This window comes from Triticum dicoccoides, chromosome 7B, assembly GCF_002162155.2.
Source record: "Triticum dicoccoides isolate Atlit2015 ecotype Zavitan chromosome 7B, WEW_v2.0, whole genome shotgun sequence".
Classification (NCBI taxonomy): Eukaryota; Viridiplantae; Streptophyta; class Magnoliopsida; order Poales; family Poaceae; genus Triticum; species Triticum dicoccoides.
The window spans coordinates 623,951,088-623,963,391 of NC_041393.1; the positions used below are offsets into that span (position 1 = coordinate 623,951,088).

Here is a 12,304-nt window from a genome sequence, read left to right on the forward strand (position 1 = left end):
CGGTGGTGCGCCGGCGCACGTGCCGGGAGGTTCAAGTTGTAGAGCGCGCCAACACGCGCGTTTGACCGAGAGCTTGCAGGACCCGCCCCCGCTTTCCCCATCGGCGAGGCAGAGCAGGTCGACGCTCCAGCCTCCAGGCCCCTGTGAAGTTACGCTTGTTGTGGTCGGTATATGCGCACCGGAACGCCATGCCATGCACGGGCACGCCGTCTTGCAGCTCACGTCAAGGCTGGCGGCGAGGGAGGGCGCGGCGTGGACTCCGATGTGGGATGCAATGGACGAACGTTTGCAGGTGACCTGTTTGATGAAATGCCTCCTGATAGAGGGGGTGGGGGAAGAAGAGAGGACAAAACCTAAATGCCACGTGGTATGTCTCCTCCTCTAATATGGTGTCGGATGAAAGTTATCCGGTTTTGAGATTGAGGGGCTTAATTTCGACGAAAAAAATCTTAAAAGGACCATATATAGACTTAAGGTAAACGTGACGGACCAAAAATATATGTTTCTCCTTTTATGATGACGTCTACCGAGTTGATGCATTATGCATTTGGCCAGAGATCTCTCTCATCATGAATGACCATGTAGTCTTTGGATAGGACCTCCTTCACCTAGGCGACTTTTTATTTCGAGTTTATATAAAACAACGTTTTTTAAGTTCTTCATCTTGTCATGCAAAGGCTGGTTATTTGTTCAATGTTACTATATCAACTCGATATAACATTTGAACAAGACACTAGTGCCGCCTTCCATGACCCTTCGTGGCTCCCTTCCGAAGGGTGGCACAGCCGGTGCCCCCAACCACGGAGGGGGTAGCAGCCAGGACGGTTCCTTTTTCCGCAGCGGCGTTCTCCACGAGCTGGTGAGCTCATGGTGGCGGGCAGCGGCCGGCACGGCCTCGCGCCTTTTGCGGTGGCGGGTGTGGTGAGGTGGGCTAGCTGGGAGGCATGGGCGGCTTGGCGGCTGCCTCGGAGCATGCTCGATGGTAAAAGTCGGGGCGGCTGCCTCGGACCGTGCTCGAGGGTAAAAGTTGGGGCGGCTCCTGATCTGGACACGACGATGGTCGTTAGGGCCAGGATTGCGATGGGGCGGTCGGTGCTCGGACTGGTGGTTCGACGCGGAGGTGCACGGTAGGTGTGGTGGCATGTGCGTGCAGTCGAGGTGGCGGTCCCAATCTATGTCTTGATGGGTCGTGTCCGAGCTCTGCTTTCATGTGTGGGCTTCATCGTTTGTGGCCAATGCGGAGCTCGGTTGTGGCGTGACGCTCGTTGGTGTTGGCTCCCTCCATGGTGACGGTGTGAGTGAGGGCCCTCGGGCCGGCTGTCATGGTATGCTACTGCGAGTGCAGTGCAAACTTTGGTCCGCTCTCTGTTGACTATAGTTGGGCCCCTCCCTGGGCCGGGGTAGGGGGAGGGGCTCTCGGGAAAGGTCTTGTTTTGATGGGGGTTAATAGATATCGGGGACGATGGCACTATGGCGCCCTCATTTTTTTGCAGTTGTCGTCGAAGTCTTGGCAGTCGAGTTTTGAGTTGGCCAATGTGGGCATTGTTGGTATTTTGTTGTTGTTTTTTCTCTCTGTGTGGTTTTGGCCTAGTTTCCCTGATATATCGGGCCATTATATAGTTTTGTTTTCCCTCTTAATGAATTTGGCATAGCTCCTGCCTACCTACATTTATACCTACTAATACTAATACTAGTACTAATACCAATACCAATACCAATAAAATAAGGTGTGTTTCTCTGATTTTTTTATTCCTTCACCCATATTATTAATTTTAATTGTTTCCTATGGATAAATTAAATTCGTCGGGGTCCATGCATGAGATTTTCTTTCGAGGTGATACTAAACTGTAACGATAATATGGGTTTGAGAGCCCCAAAAATAAATTGGCACTGCAACTGAACCTCTCCCATCGGCTGCGCCTACCTCAGGTCCTCAGCTATCATCTTTTCACGTTAAATACTCCTACCTCACTATTTTAAAGTGGTTGCCACCGGTTAATATACTGACCACCCAGGGAATCGGCAAACACACAGTGAGAATAGAGGAGAGCAGCATCCTCATGTTTGGGGTGAGACATAAATTGTGTGGGCTGAATACTATATTTAAACAGGTGTGACAATTAAAGAGAAGGATTTGTGGGCTGGATAGAATATTTAAATGGGTGGGATAATTAAAGGAGGGATTGAACAGAAATTGCTTTTCGACGTCGAGCTCCATGGAAGCTTCAAAATGCAAAATTTAAAATGCGTGAAAATTCGTATTTTTACATTTCAAAAAATCTGAAAAAAAAACAGACATACATGAAGGAATAATGCACAAGTGTGTAAAATTTCCGAACGAAATACGATGAAATGAGGGATCCGCAAAATGAACAAATCTGGGTTTTTTTAACAGATGATACTATTCATTCTTCTAGATCATGAATTCGTCTTTTTTGTACAGGTCGCATTTCAATGTATTTCATCCTGAAATTTTACACACATACATCTCACATCCTTGTTTACTTGTACAAATTTTTTCAGATCTCTTTGAAACCGAAACTTTTGAGTTTTGAATTTTTCAAAAATTCGGTTGCCATGAAGGCCAAGATCCAAAACGCCATACTGTCTTGAATGGCCACCACGAGATTGCAAGAAGGTAAATAGCATGGGTGCAACCTGATGTATTTTTTGGGGGGGAGGGGGGCAGGGGTGCATGGAGAAGAGGAGGAGGCATGCGGAAGCGAGTTCGGCCCTATAGAAGCGAGAGCTGGTTTTGCATGCAACTGTCGGCTGGTTATTATGGTCATACACGCATAGCTGGTTGAGGGATTTTTTTTTCAGGATGCGCAAGCTAGCTGATTGAGAAGTTCTTCTCAGATAATTGATCTATGTGATGTCCTACTAACTGAAAACGTTGATAAGGATCTGAGTAGTACATGGACAGTATTTGTGTGGTCTTCACGTGTATGGTGTGTGTGTGTGCATTCTCTTTTTCTGAGTCATAATGTTAGATGCAACCTTACACCCAAAATGACTACAAAGTGAATGCTTTTAGGAAATTAGACCGTGATAACGCCATAACATTTTTAGTTTCTGAATGGCCTTTTAGAAGTCCTTATCTTATTCTCGCATATGTCCCAATCTTCTTTTTATCTCTACCACATCTCCACAGCGTGATTATTAAGTCTTGCACCACGAGGGTGTAGCAATATGAGGATTTTTTTTCCTATTGCAATGCACGGGTATTCGCACTAGTACTCCCTCCGGTCATTTTTACTCTGCATATTAGGTTTGTCCGAAGTCAATCTCATCCAACTTTGACCAAGTTTATATAAAAAATTATAGACATTCACATAACAACACCAATATCATTAGATTCATCTTGGAATATATTTTCATATTATATTTATTAGATATTATAGATGTTAATAATTTCTAATATAAATTTGGTCAAACTTATCAAAGTTTGACTTTCGGCAAATCCAATGTGCAGAGTAAAAAGGACCGGAGGGAGTATATCTCTAAAATAATGAATGCAGATAAACCAATTTTACTGGAAAAAGAAGGTTGTCCCGTTTCGACGTTAAGCGCGGGCCTACAGCTGTACTGGTGAGATCCATGTGGAGGGATCGCATGCTCTCTTGGATTCTTGGTTGATCCATGTGGATATGTACAGTCGACTTGTTCAACCATTGACTGATGTGATGTAAATATGTAATCATGCATGCTAGTATTACTTTGATCCTGCCGTCCCATGCACATTATACATACACGCGCTCTGCAGGCTGCCCACATCACAAAGACTTGTTCCTACCCAACCATGTATATCATCTCCCTATAAATACAGCCTTCTCCACTCCTTAAACATCACACAATTCAAGCAGCATAGCAACCAATTCCAAAGCTCGACTGCTTGCAAATTTACTCTAGCAAGGAGAAAGCAAAGAGACATGGCCATTCGAGTATTGCTCCTTGCAGGAGCTCTCCTGGTCCTTGCATGCTCGCATGGCGCCACGGCCTCCGACCCTAGCCTTCTCCAAGACTTCTGCGTTGCCGACAAGACTTCTCCAGGTACAACATGCACACCAATATAATCCATGGAATTGTAGCAAAGCAATCACCCATCTTGGTTATCTTATCGAATGCATTCACCCATGCAGTGCATCTCAACGGACTGGCTTGCAAAGCGGCGAAAGAGGTCGTCGTCGAGGACTTCTACTTCTCCGGTCTCCACGTGGCCGGCAATACAACCAACAAGCAGGGCTCTACGGTGACCGCCGTTAACGTCGCGCAGATCGGTGGGCTGAACACCATGGGCGTCTCCCTCGTCCGCATAGACTATGCGCCGTTTGGCCTCAACCCTCCCCACACCCACCCGCGTTCCACCGAGATTCTGACCGTGCTGGAGGGCTGCCTGCACGTCGGGTTCGTGACGTCGAACCCCGAGAACAAGCACTTTGACAAGGTTTTGAACAAGGGAGATGTGTTCGTGTTTCCTAAGGGCCTCGTCCATTACCAGTACAATAACAGGACGAGTAACGCGGTGGCCATTGCGGCGCTGAGCAGCCAGAACCCTGGAGTGATCACGATAGCCAACGCGGTGTTTGGAGCAGAGCCTTCCATCCCAGCTGGTATTACTACCAAAGCCTTCCAGGTTGAGAAGAGTACGGTGGATTGGATCCAAGCACAGTTCTAAGTTGTGTTCCCACGAGTGCGTTTGTTTGTCTATCGAGTCAATAGGTATATCCTGTGTAGTTTACACTATTCAATTTTGCATTGCATTACATTCTTTTTATAACACTGTAAGTCGAGGATATTGTGTCCTCACGGATGTATGTTTTTTCCTGTTTATTGTTGATGTGTTGTGGGACACACCCCTATTGACTATTGTTTTCCATAGCTAAATTGTACTATCTTGTGTATAATATTGATGTGTTGTGCGACACATCCCTATTGTTTATTTCAAAGGTAAATTGTTCTTTTCCTGTATAACTAGCACAATGGCACATTTCTTATTGTTATATAAAATTGTTGAAAAATAATGTTTTTGATATTCTATTGCCAATGCTTAATTTAATATAATTAAAAAGCAAAATTATAAAGGCCTCTATGGTATGCAGGATTTTAAAACCATGCAAGTTCAAATAGAGGACTAGAAGCACAATAATTTTGTAAACTTTTTTTGGGTTCAATAAATGTCAAGCCATAATAATAATAGTACTCCATTTGTTCTGAAATATATTGCATAGTAGATTTTTTTTAAAATCTAGCTTTGTAAACTTTGACCTAAGTTTGTAGAAAAAATTGTCAACATCTAGAAACTGAATCATTACCACTAGATCATGAAATATATTTCATATGGTATATATTGGGTATTGTATATGTTGGTCAAACTTTATGAAACTCGACTTTTTGAGAAAACCAAATCACATTATAGATTTTTTATGCCACTAAATACCTCAATATAATTTTTATTGTCCATTATATTTTTTGAAATAAATATGACCAAACTAATGTGTATAGAAAGATGGATATTACATTGTCTGCTCTCACATCATGTCATCACGTGTGCCTAGCTAGTACATCGGACCCGCTAGAGAACCTTTTGAAATCCCTGATATTTTAGAAAATAAACGGTGAAGCAAAGGTTTTCTTAGGATAATATTTTGGGTTCTCGATTTGGTCTTCCAACTATTAAACCAGATAATTTTATCCATCAACTCTTAATACTTTGTATGTTTGTTTCCTCTAGTGGGTTTCGGTGTTTAATTTTTTTTTGACCAATGGCACCATTGTGTAAGCCACATCACACAACTTTTTTTTAAAAAAAATTCAATTTTAAAAAAACAACTACATGTTCCTGAGATCATGAAAAGTATAAAAGAAATACAAATTTTACAAAATTCTAAATGTAGTTTTCATTAAATCTCCAATTTTTTTATTTGTTCTGAATTTCCTATACTTTGCTTTACTTATTAGTAAGGATTTTGGTAAATAAGATAAAAGAATATCAGTATTTGAAATATATTTTTTTTAGAATTTTGAAATATTTTTTAAGGAGACTTTTATGTGTGCACCACATAAGATAAAACTACCTTTGTAATAGTTAGATCCACTTCGAGGAACAAATTTTACACAATGTCGGGAGTTGGGGAAGGTCAGATATATCTGCTTTAAGATGTTCGTCATGGAGCCCGCTCACCCAATAGTTGAGAGAATAAAATTATCATTTCTTTTGGAACAATCACCACATAAATATTGGAATATTCGGGTAGTTAAAATTCTAATTTGATCCATGGTCCAATAAGAGAGATATGTGGGTGAATAGTAGCTAATTTAATTGGGTTATGAATATGGCTAAACATCCCTTTCAACATTCATTTTTTTATTTTTTATATCTCTACATTGAATTTTATTTAGAATGTGCCACAACTTTTATGGGGGTATTTCAAGGCAGTGAGTATTGGATGCAACCCGAATCAGGAGGGTTCTCGATCACATATATGTATTGTTTTGCGATTAAATTGGTAAATGCATGACATATATTTTGAGTAGTCAATCAGACAAATAAAATACATCACATGTCATGCATTTAACAATGAGCCATAGAACACACATGATATTACGTAGACCAAATAATTTTCCATGCCATGAGCCTCCAATTCTTCTAAACACATATACACCTGGCATGTTCCACTTGTTGTCAAGCAGCACCACAGGAAAGGGAGAGATGAAGCTAGCTAGGAAATTAAAATATTTGGTGTGGAAGTTGCAGTGGCGCATGGAACTATGGAAGTACCATTCACATGGCTCCATCTAGCGGTTCAGCCTCACTTGTCAGTACTTTTTCTTGAATCATGTATGACTATGGTAGGAAAACTCATGTGAAAAATCTATGCATGCAACCAAGGAAGTGATGATCTGAATCACGGAAAGAGGAAATTGTGATCTCTCATTTTCGCGGTTCCTCGCTCTGAAGCACACAACACCCACCAGGACCAGAAGTGCAGCCATGGCCGACCACGGGACAAAGATCATGTCATGTACCTTGCCTTGTGCACATTAGATTGTGGTATTGATACCTAGAATTATGGAGAAACATCGAGCCAAAGCGAATAGGCAATGGCTCATATGAGTACACAATTCATATTAGATTGGTATGTTTAGTCAGGAGCAATGAATGTAAAGAATAACATTTTGTAATAAATTCAACCTTTTAACTACAATATTAAAACATATTCTAGGTCTAGTAGATTAATTATCCTGTTTGTATATGAACTCGGCAATCTTTCTATAGGATATGTGATATTAGGACCTTGAGTTTAAGTTTTGATCATGGCATTTTTAATTGGAATAAAATACTATGATTTCCCTGGTCTGGTGATTACATTTGTTATTTGTAGATTAAGTCGCCAATTAACTTGTGTGTGATGCTATATAAGGAATGTTGAATTACGGTTTTCAATTGTGGCATCTTTTTCCAATGAAATAAAAGGCTACATTTTTTTAAAATAGTTGCTTATTTGGAGTAATGTTATATTAGGACGCTGACTTAAAGTTCTAATTTTATTGTGTCCTGATTAGTCATCTGTGTATAATATTCCTAAAAAAGGTTTCATATAATCACATGTATATGTAACAATAAGCATTAATTTCTCTTATTTATGTCGATGATGATGCTAAACGCCATTGATGGACTTGTGAGCAGATGCAGACATCATGCTAGACCAATCAGAGTTCTTGTCGAGCGCAAATTGTTTTCAGTCTACATGAGAAGTAGTACTCAATTATAATATTCTGGATAAGTAGTACTCAATTTAGCTAATAGCGTTCTTTCTTTAGGGTCAAGTGCGTCTTTCCTAATTAATCATTGTAGTTCAGATACATGAGATGCAACTAAAAGAGAGATACGTGAGATGTAGTAGTTTTTCTTTTTTAGTTTTCTTTGGAAGGGATGTCAGACCTAGTAGTTTTCTCTTTTGTTTTTAAGGGACACATAGATTGATGTAAGGTGCATACGACAAGATCAATCGGCTCAGTCGTAGTTTTTTCTTCTATTATTTTTTATTTACAGGGATTTTTTTCCTTTTAGCTAATTGAATCATACACATAGAGTACATTTCCTATCTAATTGTGAGTTTGGGGTCCGAGTAGCGTAGTTACATAAATCTAATGGTTATCTATAATATCTAAATAGTTCATCCCCACTATGCTATTTCTCTAGACATGCAGCCTATCCACCTCAGCAAACTGCCACATCAGCTATTATTTTCCATTTTAACCTATTTTTATTGACATCTTTATATGCCGCTTCGTTCCTCCGTTTCCCAGACATAAAGTGCATACGGAAGCCCAATGGTCTCCAAACGCAAACATAGGAAAGAAGCCCAACTGTTTGTCCCCACGCCCACGCCATACCCTTCGTTTTCACCTCCCGGCCGTAATGTTAAAAGAAAAAACGCAGCAGTCGCACCCGCTGCCGCCCGTGATGGCGGAGGGGGCGGCGGCCTGCCCGGGCCGGCAGAGGCGCCGCGGCCGTACGAGCTGGTGTTCGCCGCGGCGGAGCTCCGCTCCATGGACTGCAACCTCTCAGCGCTCTGCGACAACGTCCAGGCAGAGGGATCCGGCGTCGGCGGCTTCTCCAATGTCGTTGTCAAGGCCATGGGCGTCACCTACTGTCTTCATTGTCTCCTCATCTCCCGCAGCACCTATTTCAGGTGGGCTTCCTTCTCGAGTACAGATGCGGCGACCGAGTATTTAGGGTTGCATATACTGTCAATGCATCAGTACGTCTATTGGGCTGTGCTGTGTGGATGTTTCAATACGTCTCATCCCCTCCCTTCAGCAAGCAGCACACTGTACATGGGAAGATTGACCCCAAAGACCTAAGTTGGCTATGGTTATCACATCCTCAAATCCCCAAAAGTATGCAGTTTCCATTTTCCTTTGTCATGTGCATGTCAACAAAAAAGAGATTAGTGTTAGATTCTCATGTACCAGATTCAGTTGTTTGCCTTGAAGTTGTTTATATTTATCAGGAGGAAGAGGTTAGTCTTTCCCATCCAAACTTATTTGAGTGCAATTTCGAATTTTAATCTTACCAAGCCTACTGTCGGAGTAATTGGACATGGATACCCCGAAGATGGCAAGATGATATTCCAAGACATCGGGGCTAGCAAAGCCCCTCAGTCTGACTCCCCGGCTGCCCAAGCCGACTGCAGGCTGCGGACTGCACCACCAGGCCGACTCCCGGCTGCCGACTGCACCACCAGGCCGACTCCCCGGCCGCCCAGGCCGACTCCGGGCTGCCGACTGCACCACCAGGCCGACTGCTGGCTGCCGACTCCTCGGCCGCCCAGGCCGACTGCGGGCTGCCGACTGCACCACCAGGCCGACTCCGGGCTGCCGACTGCACCACCAGGCCGACTGCCGACTGCAGCCCGACGCAACCCCGACGTGACGACCGTACCTGGCACTGTTCACGTGACACCCCAGCCATCATGTACAGTGTCACTTGTCCCTTGGCACTATTTATGAAGTGACCCAGGGGACAAGGATGACACCCCACCATGCCTACCTAGCTTACTTCCTAAACTACCCACATAGCTTACATATCAAGCTAGCCATGCCTATATAAGCTAGCTCCATCCATCCATCAGGACATGGACTCACGCATGAGCACCCACATGCATGCTCACGGCCATGAGCATGGCCGGCCACTAGCATGTCACATATGAGGCATATACGAGGCCAGATGCCTATGGCACTAACCTCAGATACAGCTTCAGGAGCACTCTGTACCAGATATACCAGATATACTCAGACATGCAGGAGTAGGGGTATTATCTCTCCGGAGAGCCCCGAACCTGGGTAAACTACCGCGTGCTACTCGCATACCCGCTCCCGGGCCTATCAACAGCAGTCTTGCCCTCACACGAAGCCACCTTGTGGCATATGTCGTCTTGCACCCCCCCCCCGTGAGAATACCACGACATTTGGCGCCCACCGTGCTTCCCGCCGGCTTCTGGGGCCCGCCGACTGGCGGGTCCCGCAGACAGGCTTGATACTGTAGCGACACTCCTGGTGACGTAGGCTTGGTCATCGGGTCGTGGCAACAGTGCCGCCGGTTATCGGGCGATCACCGTCGCCATTCCCCATCTTATCTGGTTAATGGCACGTGGGGCCCTGGGGAGGAGTCGGCCGACTCCAGGGAGGCCGACTCCCACAGGTCCGTCTTCGGGTGCCCAGGCCGCCTTCGGCCCTCCCACTGACAGGCGGCCTCGCCGCCTTCGGGTCGTACAGGCCGGCGTCGTGGGCACAGTGTACTGCGCACTGTGGTTGAGGTCAGGGCAGGCATGGCAACAGTGCCGCGCCTCGCCGGAGATCTTCCAGCGATACGGCTCACTGTAGCCATGTCGGCCCTTCGTGAGCAGGGGGGAACGGCCACGCCGTGACCGTACCCCGCATCGTACTTCGGGATGAGGGAGGAGTCACGGGCTGACTCTCCAAAGTCGGCCTCTTTGGAGGTCGCCAGCTTGGAGCCGGCTGCCGCCTCCCCGCTCGCCCGCTGCCGGCTTCGGCCGTCCGGCTGCCCGTGGCCGGCTGAAGAAGAAAGATAAAAAGAGGCCGGCTGCCCACGCTGGCTAGAAGAAAAGTCAAGGGACGACTGGAAAAAAAAGGGGGGGTGGAGTTCGGCTGCTCGCGTGGAGTCGGATAATGAAGTGGCCGTGTGCCCAGAGCCGGCTCTAGAGAAAAAAAAATGTGTCTGACCGCTGGCTGCCTGGCCGACTGCAAAGAGCCCGACTGATGTGCCGGGGTCCGCCCGCCCAGCCGGCTAAAGAAGAAAAAGAAGAAGACACAATAGTCACCGGGAGATCCGGCCCGACTGCTCAGCAGTCGGCCCGAATCTCGGGGGCTACACCCAGCGGGTGCGCTGACGCGCCCCCGCGAAGAAAGAAGACAAAGTCGTTGCCGGAAGATCCGGCCTGACTGCTCAGCAGTCGGCCCGAATCTCGGGGGCTACACCCAGCGGGTGCGCTGGCGCGCCCCCGCGAAGATGCAGACAAGAGAAGAGTATTGTCCGGCTGCCAGCAGACGGCAAAAGAGAAAAAGAAGAAGAAAGGCGTTGCAAGACGCCTCGCCGCCTGGCTGGTCGAGCCTGACCGGCCGGGACCCCCCTTCGAGCACCCGGGGGCTCGAGGGCTACACCCAGCGGGTGCGCCGACGTGCTTCGCGAGCGTCGAGCTGCGCCGGTTGTCTTCGACAACCTCTGCCGTGACTACACGAAAATCAATGTGAGCTCCTCACCCGCATACTTTTTGCACCGCGAAAGCACGAATAACCCCGAGCGATGCTCGGAGGGCTATCTCCGCATTTCATTACAGTTGCACTACTGTTCACCCCGGCGCCAGCCAGAGTTGGCCCGGGGGCTGGCCGCTTGGCCTGAGACGTTAGTTCCGGCAGACGGCTTAGTAACATGCGCGGTACCAAAGGCCCACTCTCAGTCACAGACCGCAAAGCGGCTGTCCGACTGGCAAGAGTGAACGCTGGAGGCCACCCACGCGAAGAACGTCCGGAAAGAAAAACGCTTCGGGCAACCCGACCGTTTCCTATATGAGTATCTGCTCGGTTAAATCTGCTCCCAGACTCTGAGTACTGTACACTCCGCTTCACGGCCCACTCTCAGCCACAGACCGCAGAGCGGCTGTCCGGCGAGCGAGAGCACAAGCCAAAAAGCGGAGGGAACACGAAAAAAGATTAAGGGGGCTCGGACGAAACCGAGTCGGCACCCTCCGCATAAAACTTGCAATGCTAAAAGCAATCATTTGATATATCCGCATGGACTAACTTTGTCTTTTTTATGATCATTTCCATGAACACTCGCCAAAAAACCTCCGCCCAACTTTTCCAAGTTGCCCGGAGGCTTGGGGGCTACTGTCGGAGTAATTGGACATGGATACCCCGAAGATGGCAAGACGATATTCCAAGACATCGGGGCTAGCAAAGCCCCTCAGTCTGACTCCCCGGCTGCCCAGGCCGACTGCAGGCTGCGGACTGCACCACCAGGCCGACTCCGGGCTGCCGACTGCACCACCAGGCCGACTGCTGGCTGCCGACTCCCCGGCCGCCCAGGCCGACTCCGGGCTGCCGACTGCACCACCAGGCCGACTGCTGGCTGCCGACTCCCCGGCCGCCCAGGCCGATTGCGGGTTGCCGACTGCACCACCAGGCCGACTCCGGGCTGCCGACTGCACCACCAGGCCGACTGCCGACTGCAGTCCGACGCGATCCCGACGTGACGACCGTACCTGGCACTGTCCAC

The 12,304-nt window shown here is 46.9% G+C and overlaps 1 protein-coding gene across 1 annotated transcript; it reads left to right on the forward strand.

Annotated features, from left to right (window-relative positions):
* Positions 1-3,932: 3,932 nt before the first annotated feature.
* LOC119337021 (putative germin-like protein 2-2) lies at positions 3,933-4,678 on the forward strand. The gene is made up of 2 exons (XM_037609126.1): positions 3,933-4,053; positions 4,143-4,678. The coding sequence occupies exons 1-2, from the start codon at positions 3,933-3,935 to the stop codon at positions 4,676-4,678; spliced, it is 657 nt and encodes a 218-aa protein (XP_037465023.1).
* Positions 4,679-12,304: the final 7,626 nt, after the last annotated feature.